At 58.6% G+C, this 16,541-nt stretch overlaps 1 protein-coding gene across 1 annotated transcript in view; it reads right to left on the reverse strand.

Annotated features, from left to right (window-relative positions):
* Nucleotides 1-5,671, reverse strand: part of SULT2B1 (sulfotransferase family 2B member 1) — a 32,315-nt gene extending 26,644 nt beyond the window's left edge. Inside the window, exon 1 of the mRNA XM_058707950.1 lies at nucleotides 5,470-5,671. Coding sequence (XP_058563933.1) covers nucleotides 5,470-5,537 — 68 coding nt within the window. The 5' untranslated portion in view covers nucleotides 5,538-5,671. The remainder of the gene's footprint in view (nucleotides 1-5,469) is intronic.
* Nucleotides 5,672-16,541: the final 10,870 nt, after the last annotated feature.

Consider the following 16,541-nt stretch of genomic DNA (forward strand, 5'->3'; position numbering starts at 1 on the left):
GGTTTGGAACAACTCGGGCCTGGGAATTGACTTTTCGTAGCTGTAACGGGGTGAGGTCTATTTTTGTTTTTAATGTTTATTAAACGTGTTTATTTTTTATTCAATTGTTTATTTAATTTTTTTAAATGTTTATTTATTTATTTCTTTGAGAGACAGAGAGAGGCAGAGCGTAAGAGAGGGGCAGAGAGAGAGAGAGAGAGACACAGAATACGAAGCAGGCTCCAGGCTCCGAGCCGTCGGCCCAGAGCCCGACACGGGGCTCGAACTCACAGAGCGCGAGATCATGACCTGAGCTGAAGTCCGGCAGCTTAACCGACTGAGCCACCCGGGGGGGGCCCACGGGGCGAGAGCTACATGCCCATCAAGTCTTTCTGATGGGAGTTTGGCATCTCCTTGGAGAAAAAAACCCGCTCAGCCTCAAAGACTTAGTATGAAAAGAAGAATGGAAAATATTTCATCCATAGTTTGTTCCATCGGTTACATGTTGAAATGGTAACATCTCAGATATAGCGGGTTAAATAAAATACAAAATTGAAATTAGTTTTGCCGGTGTCTTTTGCCACTTTTTTTTTTTTTTTTTAACGTGGCTACTAGAAAATGTTTGCCTGGGGGTTCACGCTGTGCATCTGTGGGACAGCGTTGGTCTGGAGGGTGGACAGACCACAGACTCATTGGTCCCGTGTGGGTGACAGCCTGTTCTTTCCCTCTGAGGTCCCCTCTGGGGGGTTTGAGGGGGAGGCCCTGGGAGCAAAGCTCAGATGTACGAGTCCTCTCTGGGCCTCAGTTTGCCCATCTGTAAAATGGGAATCCTCACATCGGCCGCCTCACAGGGCTGTTGTGAGGTTGGAGGGAGCTGACCCACACAAAGCCCTCAACCGGCCTGGCGCACGGGGAATGCTCTGGAAGGCTGTAATTATTACCGTTCTTCACCCAGACCCCACCCTTCCTGGCACCTGAGTTCCTGGCTCAGGAGGGGTCACAGGATTTGGAGAAGGAGGAGAGAAAACCGCAGAAACCCTGACTCAGCAGAGAGCGCCCGGGTCTGACCCGTCCCCAGGCATCACCCCCTCTGCACCCATTTCGCAGACGCACAGCTCCAAGCGCCCCCGTCTGCCCCGCGGGTCCCAGCCAGCGAGCCATGTGGCACATCCTTGTCCGCTGTAGCCAAGTCCTCTGGTTCAGGCCTCACCGGCAACACCAGCACCTCCCTCCTTGCCTCGGCATTCAATGCTACCAAGGGCCCGCCGGGCACCGCTCTCCCTCCCACCTTCCGCAAACTGGGCTGCTCAGTTCTTTCCAAGTGGGTCCTCGGATGCTCCCATTTTCCGGCCCCTAAAGAGCACGTGGGAGTCTGGGGAGGGGGGTGGCTGTGAGCATCTCCCAAGGCACCTTCTTTATTCGCGGTGGCCCGGAGACCCCTCCCCTCTCTGCCCAAATCTGAGGCCCAGATTCCACCCAGGCGACAAGGCCCAATGTCTTATTGTTTATTGCTTGGGACCTTTTTATTAGCGGGCCCCTTCTCCTTGGGCCAAGCAGCTCTGGGGACCGGCAGGGCTCTAGCCATAAAAGCTTTGGGGTGGCTCAGCCCTCCCCAGGGAAGGAGAGGGCAGGATTGTAAAACCTGGCCTGGGGACCTCAGCCATAAAGAGGCAGAGATCAGAAAGGGCCTTGCACGAGGCTCTCCAAGATCAGAGGGAGGGAGGGGTGGTAACCACAGGTCCAAATGCCTGCTTGGCTTCCCCTGGCCTTGACTCCCTCCAGGAGGGGCTGGCCCGGAAATGTGGCGGAGCACAGGAGGCGGCCTACTAAGCCTCCGGTCTGGGCTGGGGCCCGCTTCCCCTTCCTCGTCTTGCTCATCCCAGCCAGGGCCTGCGAGTCGGGCAGGCTCGGTTCAAATCCTGGCTACACCCTACTTGACAGCTGTGTGACCTCGGGCAGCTTGCTCAACCTCTCTGGGCCTCCGGTGTCTCAACCATAAAGGGGATGATAAGAGCTAGTCATCTGCGCGGGTTAATCTCACTTGTTGTGAAGGCGAAGTGGCTGGAATGTGTGGCAGGCACCCAGTGCGGTGAGCGCGTAAGCAAGGGCGAAAAGGGACGAACGTCCCCTGGGCCTGTATCGCCTTGGGCGCCACGGACCATAAGCTGAACATAAACTGCCCACGCGTCCTGCCTGCCTCCCGCTTTTAACATTTCCCTGGGCAAATTCTTATTTTGCCCTCAGGACCCCCTTTTGGTACACGGGACGCCCACACAATTTATAAGGCTTGATTTCTAACAAACCCCGTGAACGAGAACATTCTGAGCAGCGTTGCCTTGCGGGTGTCTCTGGGCTCCTCAACCGCTATCCCGATGAAATCCTTGTCCATTGCTTTTGGTTTTTTGGTTTTAGTTCTTTTAAATGTTTATTTTATTCGGGGGTGGGGGGAGGGGCAGAGGGGGGGGGGGGGAGACACAGAATCCGAAGCCGGCCAGACTCCCAGCCCTCAGCCCAGAGCCCGACGCGGGGCTCGAACCCACGAACCCGCGAGATCATGACCTGAGCCGAGGTCGAGGTCGGATGCGGCTGCTCAACAGACTGAGCCCCGCCCCCGCCGTCCCCTGTGGCTCGCTTTTTTAAAGAGACTTTTGTCCTGAGTGCCTGTACTCCAAAGGCGAGATATCGGCTTTTTGGGCTTGGGGGGGTTGGTAAAAAAAAATGGAATCACGCTGCAGCTGGCGACCTGTGATTCATTCCTTTCGCTGGACATGAAGAGCCACTTATGGGGCGGCTGCGTAACAAGGGTCCCCATGGGAATGTCCCACTGCCCTTTGCTCCCCTGTGATCCAGACTTGCCTGCTGTCTGCCCCTCCTCTCCCCTGCTCACCTGCCTTCTGGTCCTGCCTCATCCTTGCTCGGGGCTTGCCTCATCTTTCCTCCATTCACTCCTTGACATCCTTCTCAGAGACCTGCTGGGGCCCCGGGGTGGCCCAACTCTGTCCCTACCCGCGAACTGTCCACGGTTTGATGCGTGAGATGCCTTTGAAGCTGGAAGTGTGGTCAGGGACCAAGGATCCGAAATTGGGTGAGAAAGACTTTGCAGGAGAGAGGTCGTCCCCGGGCAAAGGAATGTTTGGATACATGCAAAGGCCTGAAGGTGGGAGGTCCGGGCCCCGAGAGCGGGTGTGGAGGCAACCAGGTGGGGCTCAGGCACTGAGGAAGGTGGGGACTGTGCGGAGAGGAGCTCCCACAGAAGAAGCAGGGCGAGCGGCGAGACCCCAGCCCTACTCCCCCATTTTACAGCCAGCTCTGTCTTGATCTCTAGTAAGTATTTCTGCTCCGGAGTAGGATTTCTCTGGGACAGGGCAATCTGTGTCTTAAATGTTTTAGAAACCATCAGGATGGGCGCTAGGGAGCCACAGAGGGAACTTGAGCTGGGGATGGCTACGGGTGGATTTGGAGATGAGAAAAGACTTCTCCGGGAATCCTCAGAGGAAATGAACATGCAAAGGCACTGGGGCAGAGAAGGCGAGGCATGTGGCCAGGGAATGTGAAGTCCTGGGGTACAGGCAGGAGGCCTGACCACCAGGGCCCAGAAAACCTTGGGACTGGGGGGAGAGGAGGGGCAGCTCTGGAAAGGACCGGAGACAGGGAGGCTGGGGTGAGGCTGGGGGTGGTGGGAGAGGAGGCGTGGGGGGGACAGGCAGAAGGAGGGTGTGGGTGGAGAGTCCAGGGACAGGACGGTGGGGCTGGACGCTGACACGCTTGGCGGGAGGGAACAGCAAAGCCTGGGGTGACCGGGACCCACGTGGACATCCCCCAGATGGAAACCCAGGAGGAGGCACGATTCCGGGGAGCCCCTGAGCCCCCGCCCCACGCTGCGGATGGTGTGTGTCTCAAGCCCGGGAGGGGCCCAGAGGGGATGGTAGGGGCCCCTGGGAGACACATCCCTCTGGGCCCAGGGCTTCCAGAAGCTCAGAGAAGAAAGTCCGAGGGGCTAAAGGCACTCACTCGGGCCTACACATGGCTCACGGGCGACGGTTCGTGACCCCCACTTTTCAGATGGGGACCCTGAGGCTCAGGAGGGCACGTGACTGGATCAAGGTCACGCACTGAGCGAGGGCTGGCCATCTGCCGGCCCTCTGGCTGTGGGGGAGCACAGAGGAGGGAGGCTCCCAGGTGGAGGGAAGCCTGGGGCTCTCCGGGGGGAGACAAGGCAGAAAGCCAGAGGGCCAGGAGAAAGGGACAGGAGAACGCGGAGCAGAAAATGCCAGGCCTTCCCAGAGCAGGGCGGGGACAGCCCGGAGCACCTCAGCCCCTCAGCCCCGGAGACACACAGCCCAGAGCCCCTGGGAGCCTTGTCTACATCACACAGCTCTCAGAGTTCAAGTGCTGGGACCCCTGGAGCCCGGGGAAGCTCCTGGCTGAGGGCAGGGAGGGCAGGGGAGGGGCCCAACACTGCAGCCTGGGGTGGCTGGAGGGGCCCAGAAGGCCAGCGGACAGACTCGCCTGGCCCGCCCGCCTGGCCTGCCGGAGAGTGAGATATCAGGGGTCGGAGATCATGTAGGCAGAGCACCTTGTGGTCTCGGGCTGGCTGCCTGCCCTCTCTGAGCCTCCACTCGCTCATCTGAAGACGGGGCCACGGGCAGGGGCCGCGGGGGGGGGGGGGGGGTCGCCAAGGCTGTGGAGGACGGGAGGAACTGCAGACTCCGGGGGCAGACCGATGGGGTTCGGGTTTGCTTCCGGCCGCCCCGTCACGGCCGTGGCACTTTCCCTCTCAGCCTCAGTTTCCCCATCCGGAAAGCGGGTACCGGACGAGTGCCCGACTCACCCCCAGGAACAGAGGAGTCATGCTCCGGAGGTGGGGAGGGCTGTGCCCTGACCTCTGCCTCGAGGGCCGGGCCGAGGAGCCCAGGGCCCATCCTCCCGCCCTCCAAGCTCCCCGCCTGGGGACCCGGGGACCCGGGGACCCGGGGACAAGGGCTCTGGCTCTGGGACCCAGCTGCATCCCGGACCCCGCCCACCCCTGCCCTCTCCCATCTCCCCCAAACAGAGCAGGGACCACATCCTGAGCCCCTGTGAGGGGCAACACCCCCATCTGAGGGTCCCTCGGGGTGTCCGGGAGGAAAAGGCGACAACAGACCCTCCCGTGTCCTGACCGTTTGCTCTGAGCCAAATCCCTGCCCTCGCCCAGCCCCGCATCAGGAAGACGCCTTCGAAAGAGAGACAAACTGAGGCCCCACAGCGGTCAGGGCCACCTCACAGGTCCCAGCTGCTAACTCGGCACAGCCCGTGCCCCACTCCCTTCCAGGAGGGACCTGCATCCCAGGGTGGAAGGGCCAGCTGGGTCCCGCCAGGCCAGGCCGGAGACAGCAGGAGCCTGGCAGCCACCGGGGCGAAACGGACCTGTGGCTCTCCCCCCAGGCCACCTCCTCCAGGCGGCGGGGTGGAGGGGGGATCTCCTGGCTCGCGCCCGGCTCTGGGCCTCACCTGATGTCCGAGATGTCCTCAGGGCCGTCCCACAGGGCCGGGATCCGGGGCTCCGCGGGCCCGTCCATGGCAGGCGGCGGGTGAGGGCGGGGAGGGGAGGACGCGCAGGGAGCCGGCGGCGCGCGGGGACCGGGTATGTGCAGCGGTGACGCCTGCCACCCGGGGCGTCCGCCAGGTGCCTACCTCCGCGCCCAAGGGGAGGGGCAGCACCCAGCCGGTTCTCCAAGCTGCTACCCACGCCTCCGACAGCGGGGAGAGGCTGGGAGAGAGCCGCCCTTCTCCGAGGGTGGGGAGGGGAGGAGGGTGATGGGCACATCTGAGGAATGTCGCCCGTGGCGTGGCGGGGCTGGTGGGGGGGAGGGGCTGGGGGGGCAGAGTCCGAGGCCTAAGTCTAACGCCACAAGGGAACCTCCCGGGCTGGTGGTTCTGGGCATACCTCTCTGGAGCCTCGGTTCGCTACCGTGACAAAAAGGCCAGTCCCATCGCAGAGAGTTCATTCATTCATCCACACTTGCATTCATTCAAGAAATCTTTACTGAGCGCCCAGGGGGCAAGGCAGGCGCTGTTCTAAGGGCTGGGATGACGCGAGGAACCACCTGCTCTGTTTGCGGGAGATGGGAGAGGGCAGGGGTGGGCGGGGTCCGGGATGCAGCTGGGTCCCAGAGCCAGAGCCCTTGTCCCCGGGTCCCCGGGTCCCCGGGTCCCCAGGCGGGGAGCTTGGAGGGCGGGAGGATGGGCCCTGGGCTCCTCGGCCCGGCCCTCGAGGCAGAGGTCAGGGCACAGCCCTCCCCACCTCCGGAGCATGACTCCTCTGTTCCTGGGGGTGAGTCGGGCACTCGTCCGGTACCCGCTTTCCGGATGGGGAAACTGAGGCTGAGAGGGAAAGTGCCACGGCCGTGACGGGGCGGCCGGAAGCAAACCCGAACCCCATCGGTCTGCCCCCGGAGTCTGCGGTTCCTCCCGTCCTCCACAGCCTTGGCGACCCCCCCCCCCCCGCGGCCCCTGCCCGTGGCCCCGTCTTCAGATGAGCGAGTGGAGGCTCAGAGAGGGCAGGCAGCCAGCCCGAGACCACAAGGTGCTCTGCCTACATGATCTCCGACCCCTGATATCTTACTCTCCGGCAGGCCAGGCGGGCGGGCCAGGCGAGTCTGTCCGCTGGCCTTCTGGGCCCCTCCAGCCACCCCAGGCTGCAGTGTTGGGCCCCTCCCCTGCCCTCCCTGCCCTCAGCCAGGAGCTTCCCCGGGCTCCAGGGGTCCCAGCACTTGAACTCTGAGAGCTGTGTGATGTAGACAAGGCTCCCAGGGGCTCTGGGCTGTGTGTCTCCGGGGCTGAGGGGCTGAGGTGCTCCGGGCTGTCCCTGCCCTGCTCTGGGAAGGCCTGGCATTTTCTGCTCCGCGTTCTCCTGTCCCTTTCTCCTGGCCCTCTGGCTTTCTGCCCTGTCTCCCCCCGGAGAGCCCCAGGCTTCCCTCCACCTGGGAGCCTCCCTCCTCTGTGCTCCCCCACAGCCAGAGGGCCGGCAGATGGCCAGCCCTCGCTCAGTGCGTGACCTTGATCCAGTCACGTGCCCTCCTGAGCCTCAGGGTCCCCATCTGAAAAGTGGGGGTCACGAACCGTCGCCCGTGAGCCATGTGTAGGCCCGAGTGAGTGCCTTTAGCCCCTCGGACTTTCTTCTCTGAGCTTCTGGAAGCCCTGGGCCCAGAGGGATGTGTCTCCCAGGGGCCCCTACCATCCCCTCTGGGCCCCTCCCGGGCTTGAGACACACACCATCCGCAGCGTGGGGCGGGGGCTCAGGGGCTCCCTGGAATCGTGCCTCCTCCTGGGTTTCCATCTGGGGGATGTCCACGTGGGTCCCGGTCACCCCAGGCTTTGCTGTTCCCTCCCGCCAAGCGTGTCAGCGTCCAGCCCCACTGTCCTGTCGCTGACTTATTTTTGTTTTTGTTTTTATATCCTTTTAAATGTTTATTGATTTTTGAGGCAGAGAGAGACAGAGCATGAACGGGGGAGGGTCAGAGAGAGGGAGACACAGAATCCGAAACAGGTTCCAGGCTCCGAGCTGTCGGCACAGAGCCCGACCCAGGGCTCGAACTCATGGACCGCGAGATCAAGACCTGAGCCGAAGTCGGACGCCTAACCGACTGAGCCCCCCAGGCGCCCCACAGTCACGGTCTTCTACGTTGCACAGTGGGAGGGGTGGGGCAGGTCAGACTCAGGAAACAGATGGAGAAAGGCAGCTCAGAGAGGTGGGGTGAGCTGCCCGTGGCCACACAGCATTGCCTGCTCTCGCTCTGACTGTGGGCAGAAGGCAAAGGACCTGGGGCATTGCGCGCCCTCGGTTCATCTGCCCAAAAGCCCAGCGCTAAAGTGCTGGGGTGTGGGGAGCCTCCCCCAGCCCCACCCCAGCACAGTCAGAACCACAGGAGAAGCCCGCCTGGGCCGGCCTCAAGTTCAAGAGGAGAGGGAGAGTCTAGGAGGACCGGAACACTCAGATCCTTGAGGAGGCTGGGAAGGAAGCTGGCGGGGGGTGGGGGGGTGGGGGGTGGGGGGGGGTGGGGGGGGTGGGGGGTGGGGGGGGGAGGGTGGGGGGGGGTGGGGGGTGGGGGGGAGGGAGGGCGGGGGCACCCTGGGAGACAAGGACATCTGGGAAGACCCGGGGAGAGTTTACAGGAGAATGCTGAAGGGAGAAGGTGGGCCTGGAGGCTGTGCCTGAGTGGGCAAGAGACCGGCCAAACAAGATGGCGCTGTGACATAGGAGTGCTTGCACCTCAGGGCCTTTGCACTCGCCATTCCCCTGTCTGGTGTGCTCTTCCCCAGACAGCCGGATGCTTTGGGCGCCCCCCCCCCCCCCCCGCCCTACCCCGTTCACCGCAGTTGGTCCTCCCTCCCCTCCCTGAGCTCTCCCCGCCAAGGTCTTCACCCCTTTCCCGTGTTGCTTTTTTCTTTTTTTTTTTCTTTTTTTTTTAACGTTTATTTATTTTTGAGACAGAGAGAGACAGAGCATGAACGGGGGAGGGGCAGAGAGAGAGGGAGACACAGAATCGGAAACAGGCTCCAGGCTCTGAGCCATCAGCACAGAGCCGGACGCGGGGCTCGAACTCACGGACCACGAGATCATGACCTGAGCCGAAGTCGGGCACCTAACCGACTGAGCCACCCAGGCACTCCCCGTGTTGCTTTTTTCTACAGTCCTCGTCATCTTCTGATGTCTAAATGTTTTACTTCTTGGTCTTACTGTCTGTCTCCTCATCAGACTGTCAACCCCATGAAGTTTCTATGTTTGTCCCCTCTTGTATCCCAGGGGAGGTGCCTGGAAAAGTTGGCTGAATCTCTTCAGAACAGGGGGGGTGGGAAATGCAAGGCCTGGTTGTAGAGGGCGAGGGGCCCAGACTCCTGAGGAGGGAACAAGGGGAACCAGAAGCCAGAATAACATTTCCCCAGTGACAGGAGGGGAGGGACAGTAATCGGAATCACTGACCCCATCAGCATGGATCTGGGGGGCTAGAGATGTGAGCGACAGGAAAGAGTCTTGGAGGTCAGGGTGCGAAGAAAAAAGTGGAAAATCCAGTGTCAGCTGGTCTTCCTAGGAGAAGCAAGGATTATCCGTCTATCCTTTGATTCATTCATCTATCCCATCCCCAACCATCCATCTGTCATCCTTCCATCCATTCATCTATCATCCCCCAACCATCCATCCATCATCCCTCCATCCATTCATCTATCCATCATCCCTCCATCCGTTCATCCATCCATCATCCCTCCATCCGTTCATCCATCCATCATCCCTCCATCCATCCATCCATCATCCCTCCATCCATTCATCTATCATCCCCCATTCATCTATCCATCATCCCTCCATCCATCCATCCATCCATCATCCCTCCATCCATTCATCTATCTGTCTCCCTCCATCCGTTCATCCATCCATCATCCCTCCATCCATTCATCCATCCATCATCCCTCCATCCGTTCATCTATCCATCATCCCTCCATCCATTCATCCATCCATCATCCCTCCATACATTCATCTATCTACCCCCAGCCATCCATCATCCCTCCATCCATTCATCTATCCACCCCCCAGCCATCCATCCATCATCCCTCCATCCATTCATCTATCCATCATCCCTCCATCCATTCATCTATCTACCCCCAACCATCCATCCATCATCCCTCCATCCATTCATCTATCCATCATCCCTCCATCCATTCATCTATCCACCCCCCAGCCATCCATCCATCATCCCTCCATCCATTCATCTATCCACCCCCCAGCCATCCATCCATCATCCCTCCATCCATTCATCCACCCATCATCCCTCCATCCGTTCATCTATCATCCCCAAACCATCCAACCATCCATCCTTCCAACTAATATCTGGGGGCCCCTCCTCTGCAGGACTTGGCCTTGCATCCACAAACAAGAAAGGTAAATACACACGGCGTAGAGCTGCACCATCCAACACGAGAACCACCGTCCACACGTGGCTATTGAGCCCTAGAAAAGTGGCTTGTGTGACTGAGGAAGTGAACCTTTCCAGTTGTATTTAATTTTAATCAACCTGAAAAACAGAAACAACGTAAACTACTTTCCTCTTAAACGCAACATTCATGCTTTAGTAAGATGACATTTCAATTTCAGCCTTGGGCACGGAGCATCGGAATTGAGACAAAATATGTAAAAGATCTCAAAAGTAATTTTTATATTGATTACACGTTGAAGTGATGGTATTTTAGATACGTTGGATTCAATAACGTTTATCCCTAAAATGAATCTCATTGATTTCTCTTCGCTTTTTATTGTTCTGTTCTTTTGTAAAATAAATTTTATTTATTTGGAGAGAGAGCTAGAGAGAACGAGCAGGGGAGGGGCAGAGAAAGAGAGAGAGAGAGAAAATCCTAAGCAGGCTCCGCGCTGTCAGCACAGAACTCGAACTCACCGATGGTGAGATCATGACGGGAGCTGAAGTCCAAGAGTTGGCTGCTTAACAGACAGAGCCACCAGGCGCCCCTCTCTTCACTTTTTAGAAGAAGGTGGCCACGGGAAGGTTTAAAATGACGGGTGTGACTAGCATATGGAGTCCGGCTGGCCTGGGGCAAATTCAGCCTGGTGGGTATGCTGCTCGCAGACGTGGGCCCCTTTGGGAGGTCAGGGATGGCTCCCCAGGGACAAGAATGTCACTGCAGGGGAGCGACTCCCCGTGAACTACCGGGTGGAGGGCCTGGTGGGGCAAAGGCTTAGATGCTGGAGAGACGACGATGGGGAAACTATGTTCTTCATCCAAAGAGGGAGCATCTGAGGATAAGCGGGGGGGGGGGGGGGGGGGGGGGTCTGGGCCCTGGAGTGGGAGCTGATACTTGTCCCCGGGGCTCAAGGGTGGCAGGGAGGGGGTGCCTGGGCGGCTCAGTCGGTTAAGCATCCCACTCTTGATTTCGGCTCAGGTCACTGATCTCAGGGATTCAGGAGTTCGAGCCCCAGTGGGGATCTGGATCTGCGCTGACAGGGCGGAGCCTGATTGGGATTCTTTCTCTCCCTCTCTCTCTGCCCCTCCCCCGCTTCCTCTCTATCTCTCTCAAAATAAAGAAAAATAAACTTAAAAAAAAAAAAAGGATAGCAGGGAGGGTGGGGCAGGCTGGTCTGTCAGGACGTGCCCTCTGCCCCGACAAGCTCCCAGGGAGATGAACAGGTCACCTGTGTGTGCCACTGACCATGGGGGGGGGGGGGGGGGAGGGTCTCCAGCTTCAGGCATCAGGGAAGGTCTCAAAGGTGCCCCCCTGTTCTGGACCCCCCATATCGATTCCTTGGGGCTTCCCCAGGCCCCCACCAGGGCCCCAGGAAGCCCCAGGCTGTGCCATTTTGGTCTTGGAGCTCAGACCTGGGCAAAGGGAGGTCACTGGGTCACGAGGTCAGGTTGCCACAGAATCGGGGCCATTGTCACCTCCAGAGCCTGACCTTTCCATTAAAAGCCAGTAATTGCCAGGAATTCTGGGAGAGCTGGAGACCAGGCTGCTCAGAGGCTGGGTTCCCCAGAGAAGGTGGAGGCTGGGGGCAGGGCTCCCAAATCTGGGGAGTCACGAATAAAGAATCGGAATGAGGTGGGGAGGGGGACAGTGCAAGGGGCTGGGGGCCCACACTCTTGGGTCTGAGGGACGAGGGGCTGGGGCCCCGATTCTTCCTACTGAGGGGGGGGGGGCGGCCGGGACTCCTGTGACTTAGACAGAGACGAAACTGGGACAGCTGGACCTGGGGAAGGGATGGGCCATGGGCGAGGGATGCCCTGGTCCCCAGGGCTACGGAGGGCCCCTTTGGGAAGGAAACAAGACATCACACGGGGTGCGGTAGGAGGGCAGCTGACATCTCCAAGGCAGCCCGTGCCCCGCCCCCAAGCTTTCCCCTCTAATCAGTGGGTCCATCTCGGGGTGTGCGGCGTTGCAGAAACCTCCCTGGGTGCTCCCCACCCCGATTGCCCCATGGAGGAGCCCGCCCCGGGGCCGATACTGCAGGCCCCGCCCCCACCCCGCACGGCCACCCGGGCGCCCCGCCCACCTGCTCCTGGGGCTGTGCCGGGGCGGGGTGGGGGCGGCCACACCTCATCTCCCCCGGGGGAGGGCACGGCTGGGGACCCTAACTCGGTGTCCTGGAGCGGGCCAGAGACCCGGGAGCCGGGGGGTGGGGGCCCTGAGAAGCTGGGTCCTTACCAGCGGCCCCATCACAAAAGAAGGGGGGCGGGGGGGGGGGGAGGTGGGAAGGGGCACAGGTGTAGAGAGAGGAGGGATCCCGAGAGGTCAAGTCCGGTGGCGGCAATGGTGACAGATCACGGCTTGGGAGCCTGGACTCCTGGGTCTGAGGGAGGAGGGGACTGGGGCCTGGACTCCTGGGTCTGAGGGAGGAGGCGCTTGGGAGCCTGGACTGAGGGAGGAGGCTCTAAAGTCCCCCGCCTCTGGGTCTGGGAGGAGGTTGGCATGGGGAGGTTAGGTGCCTGGGCCCTGGGGCTGAGACACACAGGGTCCCGCGAGCCTTCTGGGTGGATATGGGAGTGTGGGGTCCCCAGGGACCCGCGTCTTCCCCTCCTCCCAGGTGCTCCCAGCCACATCCTCACCTGTCCCCAGGGCTCTGCCCTGCCAAGATGCCAGGACCAGCCAAACCAGCTGTGCCAGTCGGGCATCCCTGTGCCCCCCCCCACCCCTCCTTTCCCTGCAGTGGCTCAGGAAGACCTGAGCCCAGCCCGAGGGTGAGGGCAGTGAGTAGGTGGATGGGAGGCAGGGCTCCAGGAGGAGAACAGGATGCCCCCACTGCTGCATCATCCAGCCTGCCAGACCCGTCCTGTTCTTCCTACCATCACCCGCCCGCCTGGGGCAAGGGGAGGCGCCCCCACTTCCTTCTGTGGATGACACTTCCTCTTTGGCCCTGTCCCCCCAAACCTGCCCCACCAAACACCTCTCCTGCCCCTCCCGCTCCTGTGTTCCATTCATTCCTTCGGCAGCTCCTACGGAGCGCCTGTTCAGTGCCAAGCGCTGTTCCAGGCGCTGGGGAGGCCGCAGCCGTGGGCCCGCCCAATAATGACCCTGCACCCCGGTCCCGGTACAGACAGACGTGTGACCTCACGCGGCCAAAGGGGCTGTGCAGACCCGATCGAGCGAAGGGTCTTGAGATGGGGAGATGATCCTGGGTGTTTTAAAGTGAAAGGGGGAGCCTGGAGGGTCAGAGTCAGAGAGAGATTTCGGGATGGTGCCCGTTGCTGACTTTGGAGCCGGAAGAAGGGGCCGAGAGCGAGAGCCGAGGAGTGCAGGCTGGAAAAGGCCTTAGCCTCTGCGGCGGATTAGCCTCTGGAGCCTCCACCCACCCCGTAGACACTTTGATTTTAGCTTGGTAAGAACCGCTTTGGTCTTTGGATCGCCAGAACTGCAAGATAAGAAACTTGTGTCGTTTTAAACCACGAAACCTGGGGTCATTTGCTACAGCAGCAGTAGGAAACTGTTGTGCGGGAGCCTGGGTGGCTCAGTCGGTTGAGCGTCTGACTCTTGATTTCAGCTCAGGTCACGATCTTGTGGGTTCGTGAGTTCCAGTCTCACATCCGGCTCGCTGCTGTCAGCGCAGTGTCCTCTGTCCCCCTCTCTCTCTGCCCCTCCCCTGCTCTCTCTCTCTTTCTCTCTCTCAAAGATAAATAAAAAACCTTAAAAATAGGAAACTATAGAAGTAGGGAAAGAGGATAGGAAACAGCTAAACATTACATAAATGGAAAGGAGGGACAAGCACTAGGAAAAAAACAAGGCAGGCGAAGAGGCTGGAACATGAACTAGGGACTGTTGTAGGTGGGTGGTCCGGACCAGCCTCTCAGAGGAGGTGATATTTTGCAGAAGCCTGAAGGAGGTGAGGGAGGGAGCTGGGTGGATAGCTCAGGGAGAGCACCGCAGAGAGAACAGGCAGTGCAAAGGCCCTGTGGTAGGAGCGTGCCTGGGGCGGGCGAGGAAGGAACATGGGGAAGCCAGTGTGGTTGGAGCAGAGGGTTTGAGGGAGGGAGCTGGTGATCTACACAGTGCCTTTGTTGGCAATTGCAAAAAGACAACACCCCTTTCTCAAATGAATTTTTTTTTTAAGTATGTGTATATCGTCAAATTGCCTTCATCATGGTATGTGGTTGCCCTGCAGGGAGCTTTCCAGATAAACATGTGAAGACAGTGCCTCGGAGGAAAACGGGCAGAGTGAAGCACTGGGAGATCGGGACTGGGCCTTGAGTTGAATTGCAAACATGGGACTGGAACTCAGGAACCGCAAGATCATGACCTGAGCCGAAGTCAGACGCTTAACCGACTGAGCCACTCGGGCACCCCTCTTCTTTTTTTTTTTTTTTCAAGTTTATTTATTTCTTTTGAGAGGGACAGACACAGCGCAAGTCGGGGAGGGGCAGAGAGAGAGGGAGAGAGAGAGAATCCCAAGCAGGCTCTAGGCTGCCAGCACAGAGCCTGATGCGGGGCTCAAACTCACGAACCTGGGAGATCACGACCCGAGCGGAAACCAAGGGTCGGACACTCAACCGACAGAGCCACCCAGGCACCCCTTGAATTGCAATTTTTTTTGGAATTGCAATTTTAAACCTAGGCGGTGGCATCTGAACGAGCCCTTGAAGGGGCTGAAGGAAGGAAAGGCAGAAGGCTCAGCAAGAACGGAAGCTCAGAGGCAGGAGCAGGCCGGTGGACAGGCAGGATGGCAGGGCGGTGGGAGCTGGGTGCCATCCCGGCTTTCCTCTGTGACCTGGCACTGATCCCGCACGCTGCCTCCCCTGACGTGGCCGGCTCTCTCGTGGCTCAGGGACATGCCTTGCACAATGCAAAGACACAACCAGGGACACTGTTAGTCATACCAAGAAACACACTCATAGTTTTGTTGTATTTGTCAAAGACTGACGTGGCCCTTACTCAATGCCCAGCTCGGTGCCAGGAGATCTATCCTCATGATGACCTTATAAGGCCTGCATTCTCATTATCCCCATTTTACAGATAAGGCAACTGGGGCACAGAGAGCTAATGGTGCTTGTCCAGCATGGATCTGAACTTGGCATCAGCTTGGCTTGAGGGAAAAAAGTTGTTTTTTAATTTTTGTTTATCTTATTTTATTTTTTTATTAAAAATTTTTAAATGTTTATTTATATTTTTGAGAGAGAGAGAGAGCGAGAGAGAGTGCAAGCGGGGGAGGGGCAGACAGAGAGGGAGACACAGAATCCGAAGCGGGCTCCAGGCTCCGAGCGGTCAGCCCAGAGCCCGACGCGGGGCTCGAACCCAGGAACCTTGAGATCACGACCTGAGCCGAAGTCAGATGCTGTTTAACTGACTGAGCCACCCGGGTGCCCCTGTTTTCTAATTTTTTAAAAATTACCATTTTTTTTAAAGTAATCTCTGTCCCCAGTGTGGGGCTCAAACTCACGACCCCGAGATCAAGAGTTGCGGGCTCTACCCACTATGCTGGCAGGTGCCCCTCAAGGAAAAAAGTTTTGCACATTTCCTGGCCCACAATAAAAGCTGAATCAACAGTACCTTGGGGTCACAAGTTGTCACCCCAGCTGCCCATCAGAATCCCCTGGAAGGCTTTTAAAAGCCAGTCCCAGGGCACCTGGGTGGCTCAGTCAATTGAGCGTCCGACTCTTGATTTTGGCTCAGGTCACGATACCAGGGTTGTGGGATCGAACCCTGCGTTGGGCTCGATGTTGAGCAAGGAGCCTGCTTGGGAGTCTCTCTCTCTCTCTCTCACACCTAAAAAAAAAAAAAAAAGAAAAGAAAATCCAGTCCCTAGATCAAGGGGGTCAGAAGCTGCGGGAGATGCTACTGGGGGCAGTGGGTGGAGGTTGAGATGTGCCTCAAGGTCCCACAGTGCACAAGATGGCCCCACGACCGTCGTGTGATCCCAGGTGTCGGCAGGGCCCGGGCGAGAAGCCCTACTAGAGACACCCCTTCCAGTTTCGGGGAGACACGGAGGCGGGAGGGTAGTTCAAGCTACGGGAATCTTCAGAGAAGGAGGCGGATCCAGGGGGCGCCTTGGGGGGCTCCGTCGGTTAAGCATCTGACTTCAGCTCAGGTCATGATCTCGCAGTTCGTGGGTTCGAGCCCCGCGTCGGGCTCCGTGCCGACAGCTCCAAGCCTGGAACCTGCTTCGGATTCTGTGTCTCCCTCTCTCTCTGCCTCTCCCCTGCTCACGCTCTGTCTCTCTCTCTCTCTCTCAAAAATAAAGATAAACATGAAAAAAAAAATTAGAAAAAAAAAAGAAAGAAAGAAATGGATCCAGAAGGTGGTCCGTCCCATTTGGGACAGTACCCCAGGCTCTCGGGCTCTTCAGCTCAGAGAACAGCAAAAGAGAAGGGCCACGTAGCTTATGCATTTCACAAAACTCTCTAAATTAAGGTTTTTGCATTTCACACTATGTAAACTTCACCCCGTTTGAAAAAAAGATGCGACTGTGGACCAACCCCGAACTCGAGGGAAGCCTATGCTTGTTGAAGGGTTGGGGTGAAATGTACTGATTTCTGCAACTCACTTTAAAAAAAATTTTTTTAACGTTTTATTTATTTTTGAGACAGGGAGAGACA

Source organism: Neofelis nebulosa, chromosome 17, assembly GCF_028018385.1.
Source record: "Neofelis nebulosa isolate mNeoNeb1 chromosome 17, mNeoNeb1.pri, whole genome shotgun sequence".
Taxonomy (NCBI): Eukaryota; Metazoa; Chordata; class Mammalia; order Carnivora; family Felidae; genus Neofelis; species Neofelis nebulosa.